This window comes from Python bivittatus, unplaced genomic scaffold (assembly GCF_059951505.1).
Source record: "Python bivittatus isolate LINGU-HERP-01145 unplaced genomic scaffold, Pbiv_v1 ctg000850_np1212, whole genome shotgun sequence".
Lineage (NCBI taxonomy): Eukaryota > Metazoa > Chordata > Lepidosauria > Squamata > Pythonidae > Python > Python bivittatus.
In genome coordinates, this window is record NW_028277112.1 from 42893094 (window position 1) to 42912933 (window position 19840).

At 37.0% G+C, this 19840-nt stretch overlaps 1 protein-coding gene across 1 annotated transcript in view; it reads right to left on the reverse strand.

Moving 5' to 3' along the window:
• GLIS3 (GLIS family zinc finger 3) overlaps positions 1-19840 on the reverse strand; it is a 166506-nt gene that overhangs the window by 46139 nt on the left and 100527 nt on the right. The window contains exons 6-7 of the mRNA XM_088129960.1: positions 17520-17681; positions 13557-13667 (exon numbers count right to left, since the gene is read on the reverse strand). Coding sequence (XP_087986086.1) covers positions 13557-13667; positions 17520-17681 — 273 coding nt within the window. The remainder of the gene's footprint in view (positions 1-13556; positions 13668-17519; positions 17682-19840) is intronic.

Genomic DNA, 19840 nt, shown 5'->3' on the forward strand with positions numbered 1-19840 from the left:
TTATGACCAGCAGCCATTAACTCTTTAAAAGACATCCACATTAAGGGCCATCCTTATTCCTTTTCTCTGAATGAAATTGTACAGTTCATATTCATCATTCATATTCACTAAATGACTAATAATATGAGAGAGATTCAATTTTATGTACTTATCGTTTTAGTAAGTGTGAAAGTCACAAATGTTATTATTTTTTTCTCACAGGGGAGTTGCTTTAGCATTTTTTTCCTGCAGTTATTCCATTTCTACAGCATCCTTTTCAAGGCCAGTAAACATTATTCTAACTGTATGTACACCACTGATTTATATACTGTAAAGGAATATACTGGCAGTTTTATTTTTGTTCTCTTCCCATTAAATCCTCATATCCTTGTTTGTTTTTTTTAAAAAACAGAATCTGCATGCAGGGGTGAGATTTTCATTGAGATGTCCACCAAGCAAGATCTCCTTCCTGGCTAGTCACTTATTATCAGTGTATATTCAAAGAGTTATTTTGCCCCAATGTGCATCACTTTATGTTAACTTACACTGCATCATATTTGTGTTTTAATACCTATTGCTCCACTTCAGATAAATATTTCTGAAGTTCTTCTCTGTCCCTTTTTGTTTTACTCATCCTAAATAATTTAAGGTCATCAGCAAACCTGGGCATCTCACTGTAAATTATCTATTATTCATCATATTTATTATTAATTATATATATTATCCACTTTTCTAGGTCAGGTTGCAGTTGGTTGCTAATTGCTATGAGACATAGTGAGTTATTCACTGGTAATCTTTTGCTTTGTGAAATCAACCTAAGATAACCTGCTTTGGTTCTATGTAATTAACATGGCTGTCACAAAATAAAGAAGAGTCAACATGACTCTAGATATATGATCTATTTCTACATGAGACTGGATAACTTTCTTTAAACAGAACAGCATAATATATCAAGAAATTTCTTAAATCTACAGTATCATAAAGGAATAAACTATATGAATAATTACTGATGACAGTAGTAATTCAGACAGATCAGTGGAGGCCCTAGCACAATTTAAGACCTGTACTGGCAAACATGTAGTATAAGTTCAATAGACCTTATGTTGCAATCATTCAAATGACTGATGTAATATTAGTGACAAAACAGTAGAGGAGAGAAGGCCAATCCTCTGATAATTCACAAAATTTGTTTTGTTGTTTTGGATTCAGCATAATCAAAAGAATTGGTTGATTTTGCTGTGAAGTTTTGAATCAAATAGCATGATTACATTCCTTAAAGTCTTTTTTCCCCATCACTAATCCTCTTCCACCAGCATCCCTGTCCTTTACTCCACACTTTCTGATTTATATTCCATTTAGAGAACAGGAAATAAGGAGATTAAAGTTGAGGATTAAAACACTTACTCTTTACAACATTTTTGTGAAGAATGGCTTCTTAGTTGCCATGGGCACTGCTCAGTGACCCTTAGCCTCCAAATGTAATTCCTCTTGCATTAATGAAATATTTTGTTTGAATGCCATAGAAGATAAATGAATGGAAATTATTTCTTTTGTTGTTAGTTTCTTTTTTTTTATAATTTTATCAATGAAATGTGAAATATAGTTTTGGAAAAAGGCTATTAAAACTAAAATTAACGTTGCAAGGGCAACTTTGGACTTTGAAGAAACCATACTTTAAAAGAAGGAAATAACTTGAAAGCGGTAGTAAACTAAGTGAATTGAAGCACCCTATCACTTAATCCACTGCCATATTTTCTATAAGGTATAATGCTGAAATTCTGTTATCTTTTCAAGTTTGTTTTTACCTCTCAGTTTAAGAAAGGAAGTCTTGCTGCTAAAATTTTTAAAGCTTACAGAAAAAATAGCAACTATTTTTTTGAAGAGGAGCAGTAAAAAAACCCCTATTGCTGAGAAATTAAATACAAAGTTTTTTTTTTAAAGAAAGCAAATATAAGTGGGAACTCTGTGCTTGATTTTAGATTACATTGTTGCAATTGACACATCATCAATCAGATTCTGATACAGGACCAACCCAAAGGATTTTGCTGAGACAGAAAAGGAAATTATACTTTCAAACCACCCAAGCAAACATGCATATTAAAGACCAGCTAAGTTATTTTATTACAGAAAAAGAAATCCACTAGCTTTTCTCCCCAGTACTTGGTTGTGAAAATAGAATAAGGATTTACTAAATCACTTAGAACTAATTACCCCTTTGTGATACCCCAAATCTTCACCTGAGGAAGGCCCAACACTATAATGCTAGGACCTGCTTTGGATTGCTTACTTCACACATTATATGGTTGCCTGGCTTTGCAAACAAGAAAAGAAAAGAAGGAAAGCATTCTGCTGACAGATTTTCAACTGTATCCTTCCCCAGCCTAGTGGTCTCCAGATGTGTCGGGACTATAATTCCCTGTCAGCATTTTTGAAAACAGCATGTATGCAACAGAAAACTATGATTAAATGTGGTTTGATCACTTGGTTGCTGCTTGCACACAGAGAGGAATGAAGCAGCTGCACGTGAATCACGGTGGCTCATATATATCAGCTTAATAAGCTGGGATTTGATCATCTAAATCAAGCTATAATAATCAGAGCTTTGTACAATTGGTTAGCGTGCAATGAGCACAGTCTGAGATAAAAATTGTATATTGCCCATTCATTTATTTTTAATTCCCCTCCTAAATGATAGGCAGCACTTTACTAAACAAAAGTGACATGAAGAAGGATTGGTAAGATTATAAATAATTAACAAGTTATGTCCCTACAGACGTCTAATTTTGATGTGAAAGGAAGCCAGGCTTAAAAAAAAAAGAGGCTTTCCTTCTAGAACAGGGGTTCTCAAAACTATGGCCCATGGGCCAGATATGGCCCACCAGGGTCATTTATCCAGCCCGCCAGCCTGATTGGCTGCCGCTGCTGTCTGTCAGAAGCGGAAGTGTCGGGGCTGTGTCGGGAGCTGCAGGCGATGCACGAGGAGGGAGATCGCAGAGCCGGACTATTCTACATGACAGGTACGCCAGGTCTGGCGGCTCTCCTCCTCTCATACTCCGTGGGAGGGACCCTCATGTTTTTTTCAAACTACAGTCTGGCCCCCCAACATTCTGAGGGACCGTGAACTGGCCCCCTGTTTAAAAAGTTTGAGGACCCCTGTTCTGAAGATACCTTTTTTTCATGCAGTCACCCCCAGGACTGGCCCAAAGCATTTTACTGCCTGCGGTAAAGAAAATCCTTCTCTTATTTAAAGTACAGAAATGGGACTATGTTTTATTTCAGCTTCAGTGAAAGGACAGTATCCCACCACTGCAAGCACCAGGCATACCTGGGCTGCATGGCACTCATAACCTCTCCTGCCATTCCCCTACCCCTATATCTGGGTATTTCTGATGAGTGGAAGGGCAGATGCTAACATTTTCTCACATTCATTAAATTTTTCTCACAGCTTCTCCTAAGTTCTTTCTTTCAACAAAACCTTCCTCAAGGAGAAAAAAGATGGAATAAATACATTGACTGGTAGTGATGAAGTCATTCAGCTGGAAACACCCAAAATAGGATGATTCAAATTCCAAACAGGATTCTCTATATCTTGGGGTGTTTTGAAATGAAACAAACTCAAGGCAAGATTATTTCATATTATTTTGCTTCTCTGATACTATCTTATACTTCTCTACTGCTCAATAACCAAATTCCAAGCTATCAGAAGAGTTTTCCAAATTAGAAAGTGGGAACAACAATTGTACAGGATTCAGACAAGTACTTTAGGCATGCCCAAAACTAGGGCATACCAGGTTTTCTTTTGAACACCAGACCCCCATACTGTTTAACAATCCCACTTCTGAAAGTTTAAAAAAAGGTTTCCCAAGATATAGCAGAGGCAACTACTTGAGAAATATGAACATCCTTTGGCAAGTAAATCAGCTGCATGCTTCTTTAATTTACTGCAACTTCTAACCTAATATCCATATATATGTATTTTTCCCAACTTACAGGTAGTCCTCAACTTATGACCATTTGTTTAACAACCATTTGAAGTTACAATGGCACTGAAAAAAGTGACTTATGACTGGTCCTTGCATTTATGACCGTCGCAGTGTCCCCACAGTCAAGTATCAAAATGTGTGCACTTGACAACTGGCATGTATTTAGAACGGTTGCAGTGTCCTGGAGTCATGTGATCACCATTTGTGACCTTCCCAGGGGGCTTATGACAAGCGAAGTCAATGGGGGAAGCCAGATTCGGTTAACGATTGTGGATTTCCTTAATGACTGCAGCAATTTGCTTAACGACTGCGACAAAAAAAGGTTGTGAAATCGGGTGCTACTCACTTAACAATCGCATTGCTTAGCAACGGAAGTTCCAGTCCCAATTGTAATCATAAGGTGAGAACTACCTGTACTCTTAACCCCTCAGAGCAGTCCACTGGGAGGTAACTGGCTGCTTTAAGAGTAAATTTTCAGTGTAATTCAGAAGATGCAACTTCTCGATAGCTCAAATTATAATCAGGTAATGTTAAAGTGGATCTTTGAGTGTGAGGACAGGTTTTCGGTTACATTTGAGGGTTGAAGCTTGGGTTTTCAGTAATTTTTATGGAATTTATAATAAAGATACGTTCTGTGTAGCTATAAACTGAATGACTGTTGACAATATATTTCATTTTGATATTCAAAAGAAATTCCCACCATCAATAAATTCAGTGTCCAAGCAGAAGAAAATATCTTTGCAGCCAGTTTGAACAAAACACTAATGTTGTCTTTTTACATGGCTAAATTTATAATGAATGTTTCTCTCATTTTGAGGTCAGAAATATTTTTTCTTTAAAAAACTGTGTAGAAATTTAAAATCTAAGAAACAGGGAAATCTAATGTATGTTGAATCTCTCCAGACAATGCACCAACTTTAACAGAATGATACCATTAAAAATATCCATTAGAATAAAATTTTACACCATTAATATTTGTCTTGCAAACATTGATAAAAACAAAATTTGAAATCAGTTCAGATAAATCTAAAGAAAGCGTAATGATTATGTTACAAGATTATGGCAGGTATACATCCTGAAAAGCAGAGAGTACAATTCATAACGCTGACATATTTAAAAAGGCTGCTGTTTATCTTTCTTGAGACTGTTTATACTAGAATCATCTCTGTGGGTTGTTTTTTTTTAAGCATTATCTGAACAGTACCCTAGGATGGCAGCCTCTCATCCAGCTCTGGAAAAACTGATTTTAGTTTGCTGAACAAATAAATTTTCTGATTTCTTTTTCATGAGATCAATTTCTAAAATTTATTCTTGTAGGATTTTATTAGCTGCTTTTTAAAATTTCCACAAATAGAAATAATGTCAGAAATCATTAAAATAATGTGTATCTAACTGTTAAACATAAATATGGTAGAATATTTTGATTTCAATGTAGTAGTTTTCTCTGTTCTAATGTCATCCCAATGTATGGGAACTAAAATTCACAAGCTATCTGGGAATTCCAGGAATTGTACTCCTAAAATAGCAGCAGGAATCAGAAAACTGAAATATGATATAAACAAATTGGAAATTAAAAGTTAGGTAAGAATGGCAGCAAACACAATTTCAAAATATGGGTGTTTTTTCAAAATGTGCCTCTGACATGTTCACTGGTGGCTGCCAATCCCTCTGCCCTACCTTATTTGTTTGATATGACATGATCTATTATTTTAACTTAAAAAATAAAAAACTACCTTGCTGCAAAGCAAAGCGCAAACGTTATGCCTAATCTGCATTGTTAAAAGCAAAAATGTGTGGCTACAGCTCAGTGCTTAGTTCACCTTTTGAAATAGCAGTATTTTATGATTGGCCAAACCCATCAGGGCAACCATTTTGTGAGCGAGCCCACAAAATGATCTTAAAATGTGCCTATTCATCCCAAAAGGTTGCTTCCCCAACTAATAGTACATACAGAATTGTTCTATTTTCATAGATTCAGACTGACCTCATTTTAATAATATAAATCACTACACGGTTAAATTATATCACTATACAATATGAAGCTTTATTCTAAGTAAGTCTAAAGACAATAGTGAAGCCACTATTACATCAAGAACTGTAACAGCACAGATGAAAACTGGTGATATATCTGGGTTTTTTCCCCCTATTTAATCCAAGTGGAACTTTAAAAAAATATTTTTATCTTCCATTGACTCCAGCTGGATAAAAGTACCAATAACAAAAAATAGCTACCTACCTTAAGTTTGATTGGGGAGGTAGTAGAATGAAGCAAAGGGAATAAATTGTCCCATGGCTTAAAAGACTGAGACTTCACTTTATATTGCTTACCGCCTATAAATAGCAGGGAAGATTGTATCTATTTGTGTTCTTCTCCTTAAGAGGCAGACCAACTAAAATAGGTAATGTGGGTGTACTGGAAATAACAGTTCACTTTATACCGAAAGCATGAATGACTATATAGTTTCCTTAGGACCTAAGTGAAATCAAAAATAATTTTTATTTGCATTGCACTAGTTCTCCTTAATCTAAATATTTCTGACTGAGATATAATAATTAAAAGAAAGCTTTAAAAGAAGTCTTATAAGTGTTACTGAACCCATATATACAATAGCATCTGCTGATCCTTCTTGCTGACCTTCAAGACCCTGGTTTTTATGGCTGTGCAAAGTATTCAAAGGAGTACTTTGTAAAGTATGTCAACATGAGTGAAACACCTCCATTAAGCTTTGAGCCAACCATAGCCTCCAGAAGTCTTTGAGGGCTTTTCCTGGTTGTTTGCACCTATGTGTGCATGGACAGCCACTTTATTTTACCAGTAGTCCCTGTGAAAGTCTGTTCCTACACATGCACATGAAGACAGCCTGAAAAAGCCCTTGAACCCTTCTGGAAGATATTGCCTCAACAATTCAAGAAGAGGCACTTTGCAAAGAAATCCTTCAAAACTTTGCATGTATGGCAATACTGGTTTACGTAGCAGAGTGCTGCACAGATTTCTGGGTTCAGGACGTTAAGTTGAAACAAGCAACAGACCTAAGAGGGAAGTTGTTGTTCAGTCATTAAGTCATGTCCAACTCTTCGTGACCCCATGAACCATATTGCGCCAGGCCTTCCTGTCCTTCACTGCCTCCCTGAGTTTGCTCAGTTTCATGCTCATTGCTTCAGTGATGCTATCTAACCATCTCATCGTTTGCCGTCCCCTTTTCCTTTTGCCTTCAATCTTGCCCAGCATCAGGGTCTTTTCCAAAGGGTCCTCTCTTCGCATCAGGTGACCAAAGTATCTGAGCTTGAGCTTCATTATCAATCCTTCCAATGAGCAGTCAGGGTTGATTTCCTTTGACTGGTTTGACCTCCTAGCAGTCCAGGGGACTCTTAAGAGTCTTCTCCAGCACCACAGTTCAAAGGCATCAATTCTTCGGTGCTCAGCCTTCTTTATCGTCCAGCTCTCACAGCCATACATTACTACTGGGAAAACCATAGCTTTGATTATGCGGACCTTTGTCGGCAAGGTGATGTCTCTGCTTTTTAATATGCTGTCTAGGTTTGCCATAGCTTTCCTCCCAAGGAGCAAGCGTCTTTTAATTTCATGGCTGCAGTCTCCGTCTGCGGTGATCTTGCAGCCCAAATAAATGAAGTCTGTTACTGCTTCCATTTCTACCCCTTCTATTTGCCAGGAACTGATGGGTCCAGATGCCATGATCTTAGTTTTTTTAATGTTGAGTTTCAAGCCAGCTTTTGCACTCTCCTCTTTCACCCTCATCAAGAGGCTCTTTAGTTCTTCTTCACTTTCTGCCATTAGGGTGGTATCGTCTGCATATCTGAGGTTGTTGATGTTTCTCCCTGCAATCTTAATTCCGGCTTGTGATTCTTCCAGCTTGGCATTTCTCATGATGTACTCTGCATATAAGTTAAATAAGCAGGGTGACAGTATACAGCCTTGTTGTACTCCTTTCCCTATTTTGAATCAATTGGTTGTTCCGTGACCGGTCCTAACTGTTGCTTCTTGGCCCGCATACAGATTTCTCAGGAGACAGGTAAGATGGTCTGGTACCCCCATCTCTTTAAGAATTTGTCAAAGTTTGTTGTGATCCACTCAATCAAAAGCTTTTGCATAGTCAATGAAGCAGAAGTAGATGTTTTTCTGGAACTCTCGTGCTTTCTCCATGATCCAGCAAATGTTGGCAATTTGATCTCTAGTTCCTCTGCCTCTTCGAAACCCAGCTTGTACATCAGGTAGTTCTCGGTTCACGTACTGTTGAAGCCTAGCTGGTAGGATTTTGAGCATAACCTTGCTAGCATGTGAAATGAGTGCAATTGTGCGATAGTTTGAGCATTCTTTGGCATTGCCCTTCTTTGGAATTGGAACGTAAACTGACCTTTTCCAATCCCGTGGCCACTGTTGCGTTTTCCAAACTTGCTGGCATATTGCGTGCAGCACTTTAACAGCATCATCTTTTAGTATTTTAAATAACTCAGCTGGAATACTGTCATCTCCGCTAGCTTTGTTGTTAGTAATGCTTCCTAAGCCCCACTTGACTTCACTCTCTAGGATGTTTGGCTCAAGGTCAGTGACCACACCAGCATGGACATCAGGGACATTAAGATCTTTCTTGTATAGTTCCTCTGTGTATTCTTGCCACCTCTTCTTAATCTCTTCTGCTTCTGTTAGGTCCCTGCCTTTTTTGTCCTTTGTCGTGCCCATCTTTGCACTAAACGTTCCTTTGATATCTCCAATTTTCTTGAAGAGATCTCTAGTCTTCCCCATTCTATTGTTTTCCTCGATTTCTTTGCATTGTTCATTTAAGAAGGCCTTCTTATCTCTCCTTGCTATTCTCTGGAAATCTGCATTCAGTTGCTTATATCTTTCCCTTTCACCCTTGCTTTTTGCATTCCTTCTTTCCACAGCTATTTGTAAAGCCTCATCAGACAGCCATTTTGCTTTCTTGCATTTCTTTTTCTTTGGGATGGTTTTAGTTGCTGCCTCCTGTACAATGTTACGGACCTCCGTCCATAGTTCTTCAGGCACTCTGTCTACCAAATCTAATCCCCTAAATCTATTCATCACCTTCACTGTGTACTCACAAGGAATATGATCTAAGCCATACCTGAGTGGTCTAGTGGTTTTCCCTACGTTCTTCAATTTAAGCCTAAATTTTGCAGTAAGAAGCTCATGATCTGGGCCACAGTCAGCTCCTGGTCTTGTTTTTGCTGTCTGGATAGAGCTTCTCCATCTTTGGCTGCAAAGTATATAATTAATCTGGTTTCGGTATTGACCGTCTGGTGATGTCCATGTGTAGAGTCATCTCTTGTGTTGTTGGAAAAGAGGGTTTGCTATGACCAGCTCTTGACAGAACTCTATTAGCCTTTGGCCTGCTTCATTTTGTACTCCAAGGCCAAACTTTCCTGTTATTCCGATTGTTCCCTGACTTCCTACTTTAGCATTCCAATCCCCTATGATGAAAAGGACATCTTTTTTTGGTGCTAGTTCTAGAAGGTGTTGTAGCTCTTCACAGAACCGGTCAACTTCAGCTTCTTCAGTATCAGTGGTTGGGGCATAGACTGTGATGTTGAATGGTTTGCCTGGGATTCGCACTGAGATCATTCTGTCATTTTTGAGGTTGTACCCCATTACTGCCTTTCCCACTCTCCTATTGACTATGAGTGCTACTCCATTTCTTCTAAGGGTTTCTTGCCCACAGTAGTAGATATAATGGTCACCTGAATTAAATTCACCCATTCCTGTCCATTTCAATTCACTGACTCCCAAGATGTCAATGTTCAATCTTGTCATCTCATGTTTGACCACATCCAGCTTGCCTTGGTTCATAGATCTTACATTCCAGGTACTATACAATATTGTTCTTTACAGCATCGGATCTTCTTTTCGCTTCCAGATACATCCACAGCTGAACATCCTTTCGGCTTTGGCCCAGCCACTTCACTCTTTCTGGAGCTACTTGGAATTGCCCTCTGCTCTTCCCCAGTAGCATGTTGGACACCTTCCAACCTGAGGGGCTCATCTTCCGGCGTCATATCTTTTAGTCTTTTGACATTGTCCATGGGGTTTTCTTGGCAAGGATACTGGAGTGGGTTGCCATTTCCTTCTCCAGTGGACCACATTTTGTCAGAACTCTCTGTCATGACCTGTCTGTCTTGGGTGGCCCTGCACAGTATAGCTCATGGCTTCACTGAGTTACGCAAGCCCCTTTGCCACAACAAGGCAGTGATCCATGAAGGGGAAGAGGGAAGAAGGGGACCTAATTCTTGACTGTACTGGCCTTTTTGATTTAAAAAAAAGAGAGGGAGGGGCATATGTGCATATGCATATGTGTGTGTGTACTGTGTGCAATCAATTGCTTATCCATATCAGCTGCATTAAGCAAGCATATTTGAAATTGGCAAAGGTTAAGATAGACTTTTGTATCAGAGAGCTGGAAGAAGTCATGTAGACCATAGGGCCAACCATTGCTCAGTGCATTCCTCACATCCAGTGGATGAGAGTTGACCATCTCCTTTGGAATTTGGTTCCACTGTCAAACCACATTAAGAAAGTGCCTTTGTTGTTAAGAATCTGCCTTAACTTAAGGCCACTGTTGTATGACCTGCACTCTGATGACAAAGAACAACAGCTCTTGGCCTCATTCTGTATGACACTCCTTCAGGTAATTGAAAAATGCTATCATGTCCACCCACAGTCTTATCTATTTCTTTATGCTTTCAGCATAAGTTAGTAAACCTCTGGATGGCTTAATTGATACATTTGCAAAACTGAAAGCAAATAATTAAGATGATTAATCACCTACCGTAATTGTTTGAAAAAATGTTGATTTTTGATGCAAAACAAAAGCAAAATGACTCTATTAAGCCTCTGATAAGATTTATATATTTTGAAATTAAAAATGCCCACACAACTTTCCCAATATGGGTAAAATGGGCAAAAAAATTTGCCATGTCCCCCCTGCTGACATCATTACATCACTGCCTGTCTTTGCTGTCAAAATAAAATGCACTTCTAAGTACAGTAAGTTGCCCAACTTGCTGTATTGATGTCCAGTGTCCTATAATCTCTGTGACGGCAATGGCTACTGAAGCTTCCAGGTGAATGTGCAATTGTATATATCTAACTGTTGCCTTCATGAAAGCATTTGGCCATGGGGATTCGCTTGAAATTATGAGATGGGATCACAAATACAAGAAGGTGAGAAGATGTATGGAAATATTCCCTGTAATTTATATGCATTTCATTATCTTTTTATAGCTTTTGCTTTCTCCCTCGAACTTTTCAAGTTCTTTGCTACACATTTTCACTAGCTTGACTTTCATCCATCCATGACATCCATGACAGCTTAGAATTGGGGAGACCCAGTCCTTCCCTCACCCTCAGCCGTGAAAGCTCACTGGGAGACTTTGGGCCAGTCATTCTCTCTCAGCCTAGTCTGTCTCATGCAGTTGTTCTGGGAATACAATGAAGGAAGATCCCCACATAGATCACCCTGAGCTCCTGTAGGAAAGATATTAATCTAAACAATAACTATAATAATAACGCCACTGTTGGAAGGCAAATTCCTCTCTTCTACAGAACTAGATTTAGGGTGCAGGTTACCTTGTGCAAGATCAGTTAGAAGCAGGTTCACTTTAGACTAAGGGCACAGGGATCTGCAGCACGTGCCACAAGCTCTACCCCTTAGGACATGTGTGCGAGATCACAATGCACTACAAAAAGAGACTGATCTTGAGTTGCAGTGCTGATGCTTTTAACCAGACTGACACACACAGACATGCTGCTGATCAAGGAAAAGTCAATTCCTTGGCAATCCTTTGAATAAGCTTGTATCCTATTTACAGCATCTATTTTTCATTTATTCTTATAATTTATAATTATAAAACTGGAGTAAATATTTAACACTACTGAAAAAGCTCTTAGACACATCCACAGGGAACAGACATTACCTGCAAACACAAAATTCATTAGCTTTTCTATAATCTCCTTGGATATGGTATGTGTTTATTGTACTAGTCGTAACTATGCATGGTATGTGGAGTTCATTCTACATTTCTACTAAAGGCTCAACTGAATTCCCAGAAGGAAAAGCAAAATGCTATAATGATTCACTAGGATACTGGCAATATCAGTGTAACCACATGCTGACACGATTACTGAAAACCAGCTGTATTGGAATCTATAGACATTTTATCATTATGGACTTGCCAAGATTTCTTGAAGTAAGAACATGGGTTTTGGCATATATCTTTGTATTTCTAATATGTCCATGGCATTTTGAAGGACAAGCTATATCTTAAGACAGCAAAATAATGTCATTTTGTGTGCAGAGGGGAGGTTGAGAAAGAGGATTAGAGGCAGTCAAGCAGGATATATTAAACAAATCCATGACTAACTGGGTGTAACAGCAAAGGATCTCATTCTGTTCAGCTGAATGGTTCCCTAGGGCTGGATCTATTACTTCACTGAGCTTTTATCACCTTGGAATTTTTATGGTTATTTTTTGATGAATTCACATTTTTGTAAAAAAAAATTTCATTAAGCCCATTTTCTTCTCTAATTAAAGACATAAATAACCTTTATTCTGACTTTAAAGTTTCATTATTCCTTACATTTTTATTATTATGCTAGGAAATATTTCAAATAATGAAGCATGAAGTGAATTTCACTTATAACATTTTCAAGACCTTATAAGAATACTGTAACTTATTAATATTACACATTATAACAAAGATATTTTATACTCTTTTGATCACTAACATGAAAAGCTTTTTCCTTTTGTTCAGTAAATATGTTCTGAATGCCAGCTGATAGATTAAAACTATCCAAAAACATAACAAGAATGAAGCTAAATTATCATAAATAATTGAAGCTAAATTGAGTATCCCATTCCATTCCATTCCATTCCATCCCATCCCATTTCTTTCTTTGGTGGATTGAGAGGCTACAGAATAGTAAAGAATTAACATGAGTCTGTGAGAAAAACAATATGCAATATACAGAGCACAACCACATGTTTAAAGTAATAATAAATAACTATTTAGACATCAGGGATGCATTGTTTTATAGTCATAGAAAAGAACTGAAAGTGGATGTTGAAGAAGTCTGTCATGGATTTCTTTTGAAATCAAATGGTATGATGGAATCTGATGTGGCAAAAACAGTTGCTTAATTCTTCGAGCCTGTTAATGCTTGTTCAAATATTGACTCAAAAATTATGTACAAAATGTATATCTTTTGCGGAAGATGAGTACAAAAAGTATACACTGGGGAAGAACAAAAATGCATGTATTTGGGGAAATAGCATACATGGTATATATAAAATACATATGCTAGGAAACGTTGTGAATGGACAATGGCAGATTTTCTTTTGTTCGTTTAATTGTAAAATGATGAAAAAGTTTGCCAGCTGCAACATACTAAGGCATACGGGATAGAAACTATCCTGGCTGCTGCTAGAACAGAAGCTCTCTATTCATCATTATCATGTGCAAATGAAAACTATTTCTGTTGATGGCTATGTTGTTACAGGTGCTTTTCATATGGCATTTAGAGCTGCACAGGATTCACTTGGCACAGAAGTCTGTAAAGGTTACCTTTTTTCTGGCTTGCAGATCTTTAAAAGAATGGGCCTTTACATGCTTTCTTAGAGAACTTGGATCTGTGTATCGTTTGGTGCATCCAGGAATCTGACAAGCATAAGGTTTCTAAAAAATGAAAAGAAATGGCAAGTCACAAGTTAAGGTTGTAATTTCTGAAATGGCAATACTGTGAATATTATTCATAAAACCACGAGAAGAAAGGCCATGAAGATTCTGGCACAGAAAAAAGATAGATAGCAAAGTAAGCTGGCAAGAAAGAGAATGAACATTTTTAATTTTATATTTTATATTTCTAATGTTATATTCCTTGTCACTCCATATCTTATATTTATATAGTTAAAAAAAAAGATAAGAAATTGGCAGTCCACCTTAGTCACTGATTTAGCTGCAGCAATGTCATAAATTGTTCATGCACAAGAAGAATTGTGAAAGGATCTGTCCACATGCTGACACACAAGCTCTATTCAAAAGTTTTATTCACATTTTCTCTCACTGTGGGAAAGCACAACACTAACATTACATATGCTGATTAGTCTCTTGGGATGAGTGTCTCCAGAAATGGATCTTCTAGCTATATGTGCAGCTAAATTTTGTACCAACTGAAAAGTATTCCAAATCCCATGGAAGATTCCATTAGATGCAGCTCCAAGAGGCATGCAGAATGTGGGGCTATTGGAAGTGCTCAACTTCTGAGACCCAGTTTCTTAGTGGAGTATTCATACTTGCATGTTGGGGGAATGCATGAGTAAAATTTTTGAACTGGGCTATTATGTAGTATTATATATAAAGCAAAGTTCAGTATGGCTGAATAAGGATAAACCTCATACAAGACCATGTACAGGTAGAATAAATATGCCATCAGTAAAAAAAAGGCAGAGGCAGAAGGGACTTATTTTACATCAGTGGTGTCTTTAGGTTGTGGTCAAAAAGTCAAAATGATAACCACAACAGCGTAACTGAAGTTCAACCTGTTTTTATGGGAATCATGTGTGCAACGCACACAAAAGCCAGGTAGAGCTTCAATTGCACCATTGCATCCATCATTTTAGCTTTCTTGACCATACCCCGTGGACACCCATTTTACATATTGATCAAATAAATTCTCTATCATCTCTACTTGTACTTACAATTATGCATCCCTCATATAAAACTTTGGTTTAGTCAGAAAATATATTTCTTTAGAAGTTCAGGTAAAGAAGTTGTAGTAAAGTCCCAGACATAGAGATATAGAAGAAACCTGCTTCAGAAAGAGAGAATGAAGGGGAAAAGTTAGTCTGGGATATGGTGAGCTAGAAATAAAAGAAGAAGCAAATGCTACATGTTAAAGCTTAAAAATATTAAAAGCTGTATAACAATTTTTCAGAAAGTATAAAAACTTTTTGAAATATTCATGCTCCATAATGGCTATAAATAACCCTTTTGAAAAAAATTACAGATGAAAAAAAATATTCCTTATTCTTTATTTGTATTTTAAGAATGTATTCCATTGTAAGGTTTAATTTCTAAGAGTTCCTCTACCATCACAATTGCTTTCATGGGTAACATTGTTTAGGTATCCATCTTAGTTTATGATACAGTTCAAGAGTTTTTCCTGTGGATCAGGCACTCATTGTTGGTGTTTAGGTCTGATGTACGTACTCATAGCACATACATACCTCCCAATGTAATTTATGGAATACATGTTCTTCCTGTAATTGCAATTAATGACCTATCTATTTTCCTTCAAGGAGAAAACTTAATTCAAAACCCAGCCAAACATATCTTCAAATATTTTTACCGCAACCTTTCTAGTATTACTTTCATAAAGATATATTTCTATAGCTTTTGCAAAAAAGCGGCACTAGCAAAATCATAGCTCTGAGCCAGCTTTAATTATGTTCATTCAGACAGCTAATGTTATGATTCCCAAATGAAAATTTCAACACTAATGCAAATGTGCTTCCAGCTGTATATATAATAGATACAATATGAAGCAACTTACTCAGATCAGTTTGGGCATAGAATATACACCTCAAGAAATCAGATTTAACCAAAATGGGGCCTATGCTAAAATGGATTCACGTGAATCTGAAAGAATTTTCGGGATTTCAAAATCTAACATACACATATTCTCTATCACGTTTTGCCTATATACTCTTGTATTATAGAAACTCCCAAACACTCTGATGAGAATATTTTGAGTATATCTGAGAGCTGTATGAAACCATTCTAAGAACTGCTTTCCAAAGTCCTTAAAGCAAACTTGCTGCTTGAAGTATTGAGGTTTTGTAATCTATTAAAGGTTCTGCATAGTTGCTCTGAGGGTCTCCTGACATCATCTGAGCATGTGTATGCATGAAAGAAGACCCTTTGGTCAGGATTGTTTTCCATTTTGCTTCAGTGATAATCTCAACAGAAGTGTCTTCTGTGCTTGCACATTTATGTTCAAATGTCATCAGGAGTCTTTCCTTGTGACTGCATCAGGCCTTCTACAGGACACAGCGCTCAATGCTTCAAGCAGCTAGGTTCAGAAAGGTGCTTCAGTTATTTCATGAACTGCACTCCTGTAAATGCCCATCCATAAGAACAACTGGTGTCACTATTTTCCATATGCCACTGGTTTCTGAGGCAAGGCTGGTAACATTGCGTGAGTTTATTTTATGTGAAAATGCCTTGTTATATAGAATGACCTCCCCAAAGAGGTGAGTTGAATAATCTTCCCTATTTTTAAATTGTCAGCATTTCAATATTTTTATTTTTAAACCAGCCCCTGATTGTTTGCTGCTTAATTTTTTAATTGTCCATTCACCTCTGTGAGACCCATTTTTAATGTCACAATTAGACTTCACTATAATTTATATTTACAGAATGGTTTAAATTACTTGTAGGTTATTATTTTTATGTTTTATTGTTTATTTTTATACTATCAATTTTCAGTGTTTCTCTACTGGAAAGAGAGAAATTGAATTTGTAAAGAAATATAAAATATTAACACATATTCATTTTTATTGGAGTCTGTGCAGATCAGACAGAAAGAAGGATGCTGCTAAGTTATATAATTCTTATTTACCAGCAAAATATTGGAATATCAGTTTGACATCCTAAGCTTTCAAGTATTTCTATTACTATTTAGTGTTTAACACTATCTTTTCCCCTACTCATAAGAGCGCAATTTATCTTCCTGTATCAGGACCCATGTTCTTCAGTCTCAATTCTGCACCATCCCTGGCATGATAGGAATGAGAGGAAGCACTATCTCAGCATTTATTTATTTTATAACTATATCGTACAGCCCCTGTGTCTTCATTCAGGTCTGTTCCCCTAAGTTTTCTGCATCTCCCTTCATGCCCTATGCAGGGCTCTGAAGGAGCCATGAATTGGCAGGATGAGTAACTGGATGCCCTAATGCAGCCTTTCTCAACTGGGGTCCCATGGTACCCAAGGGTTCTGTGAGAGGTCGCGAGGGTTCTGCAAGAGATCATGATTGAAATATATATATATAATATAAATAAAATGTATCATGAGCTGTAGATATAATATTTTTATGAAGGGGTTTCCTGAGACCTGAACATTATTTCAAGGGTGCCTTAAGGGGAAAAAGGTTGAGAAAGGCTGCCCTAATGTGATACATGGAAGGTATTGTTTAGGGTAATGGATATGTGAAAGGGGAGTGGGTGAGAGAACTGTGAGAGCATCGCCCTGTATCACAACAAAACTAATCTGCATCTTACAGTATAAAAATGATGTACACAATGGGCAGCCCAAGCCTCTTAGACTTATAAAAGGAAAGGTCTTGTCTGTCATAGTGGCCTCTTCTAACAAGAACTGAATTTCAAAACAACCTGAATAAAATGTGCCAACACTCCTCCTGGGTGTTCCACTGTAAGTCCCCATTTTATGTGTACTTTATAAACAATATGTCTGCAAGACATCAGTCAGGATAGCAAAATATTATCTAAAATCACATTCTTCCCTTACAGTGTCCAGGTGCGTCCTCTGGTGCTTGGCTCGGTCGCTGGAATTACTGAATGCTTTATGACACCCTTGATGCTGGCAAAGGTAAGGCTTTTCTCCAGTGTGGCTCCTTAAGTGAATCTTCAGATTTTCTAGTCTAGAAAAGGCCTTCTTGCAGCCTTCGAACTGGGAAACAAAATAACATTTCTAAGATTGAAGGAAAGGAAATTTCTTCTTTTTGTACCTACAGTATGTATTCATGTTAACAGTTTAAAAGTTAGTCTCTAGCCATTGCAGATGTTCAATTAATGCATGTAATGAAGAAAACCCTGGCTATGGTTACTGCCCCTGCTTCTACACATTAATGGGTTCATCCATATTACTGAAAAGAGCAGATATAAATGCAACTATTGTGCATAATTTCCCCACCCACAAACATTTACTGAGTATCAGCATGGGGCTTACAGTGCTTGGTTTTCAGACAAATTCTTAAAGAGTATACTAGAGTCTGTTTTAGATGTGAGCAAATAATACAGAAACTCATTAACAATACAGTTACACATTTCTTTTCAGAAGTAAGTTCCATTAAGTTAAATAGGACTTACTCTCAGTTAATTAGCCAACTTACATCACTGAGCATATATAACTATTGCATACTACAGCACAGATATAATTGTGGTCTAAGAAAATGAGGCAAAATAGAAATCTAACATGGCCAAATGTTTTGTATAAAAGTAAAATTATGCTTTAGCACCAATACACCTGCCTAACAAATTAGTTTTATACATTAATGGAGCCCTTAATATTACATATTTCTCCGCTGTGTAGAACAAAACACTTCTTTCTTTGTTCTTTCCCTAGATGCTGAATATTTCTTGGAGCAGGTTCCTTTCCACAGGCATCTGCTACTAAATCCATGGCAAGGGCTATTGGAGCATTTTTAGAAATAATCATAATACAGAAAAAGAGTAGAATCATGCTTTTCTGAACATAACATGAATGGTTTCATTTGCTAAAGCTTCGTCTGTTTATTCCTTAATGAGCTATAATTAGATGAAGAAACAAGAAACCAAGTTTACTAGCCATATTTTCAAACTGAAATGTTAATAACTTATGAGTTATTAGACGTAGGTCTGAAGATCAAGTAACAACTTTTTCTGCAATTAGTCATTTTAAAACATGCCAACTTTTTGCTATTTTTAGGAATTTGAGACAGAAGGAAGCCTGAGTCACCTAGACTTTATGGAAGTATTAAAATATGAATAATAATAATAATAATAATAATAATAATAATCCTTTAAAGGTTTTCCTAGTTATTATGCTGTCTTCAGTATTGTAATGTTTACATTGAAGCTGTAACCTAATTCATAAAGGCAATTATTGGACCACTAAGAATATATTTTATTGTTCTTGTCGATAAAAGTCAAATGGTGTGTGAAATATATTTACATGTAGAACTACTTCTTTTTATAAAGAAAATGTGCAGTGATAGTTAATATCGAAGGTTTACAAATATAAAAGCTTGTGTATGAGCACAGGAAATATGAATTACTGTGTTAATTTTATTCAGAAAAGATGTGTGCGTATACAGAAGCTATGCAAACAGTTGTATATTCATAATAAAACTAATGTGATTCCTGTTTTGCTACCGTGTAAGTTTTGCTACAAGCTTTCATACTTCTAAACCTCCAATTTCAATTACTGCTGGATATTACTTCATTTAGAAAAACAATCTGTTCTATAAATGCCTTGTCCTAGCTGAGGGAAATATAATTTATTTGTATTGTGCACAATATTTTATTCTGACTCCTTCCTTTTTTACCAAATGCAGCTGCAGAGGATTCAATTTGTAGTAGTTGACCCCACTGGGGAAAGGTCTTAACCCTTTCCCTCCAGCTGTTTTTCAGCTAAAAATGCTTTTGTGAACCAAGAAAATATATGGAAATGGAAAAGGAGGGTGAGACGAAGCAGATGGAGCTCTTTTGAGCAGAGAAACTGCCAGGAGGGGCTGAACCCCTTTCCTTTGAATGAAAAGGTACACCTCAGTGTCTTGGGATTAAACATACGATGTTAGCACCTGTACAACCCTTTTCACTTTCAGCTAACAAAGTATCTTTTTAACGTCCCCCAAAAACATGCTTGAGGAAGTTGATGCAGATTGTGAATATGAGTACAACTGACTGAAAACAGAGTACTGCAGGCACATAAGACTAATTTTATTTTGTTTCTGATCCTCTTTTATTCATCACCGACTGAGTGAGCTCACTCGGTTCTTTCAAATAACATCATTTTGGAATAGTTCCACAAGCCTTCCATAAACACAAATCAGAAAGTTTTTATACATT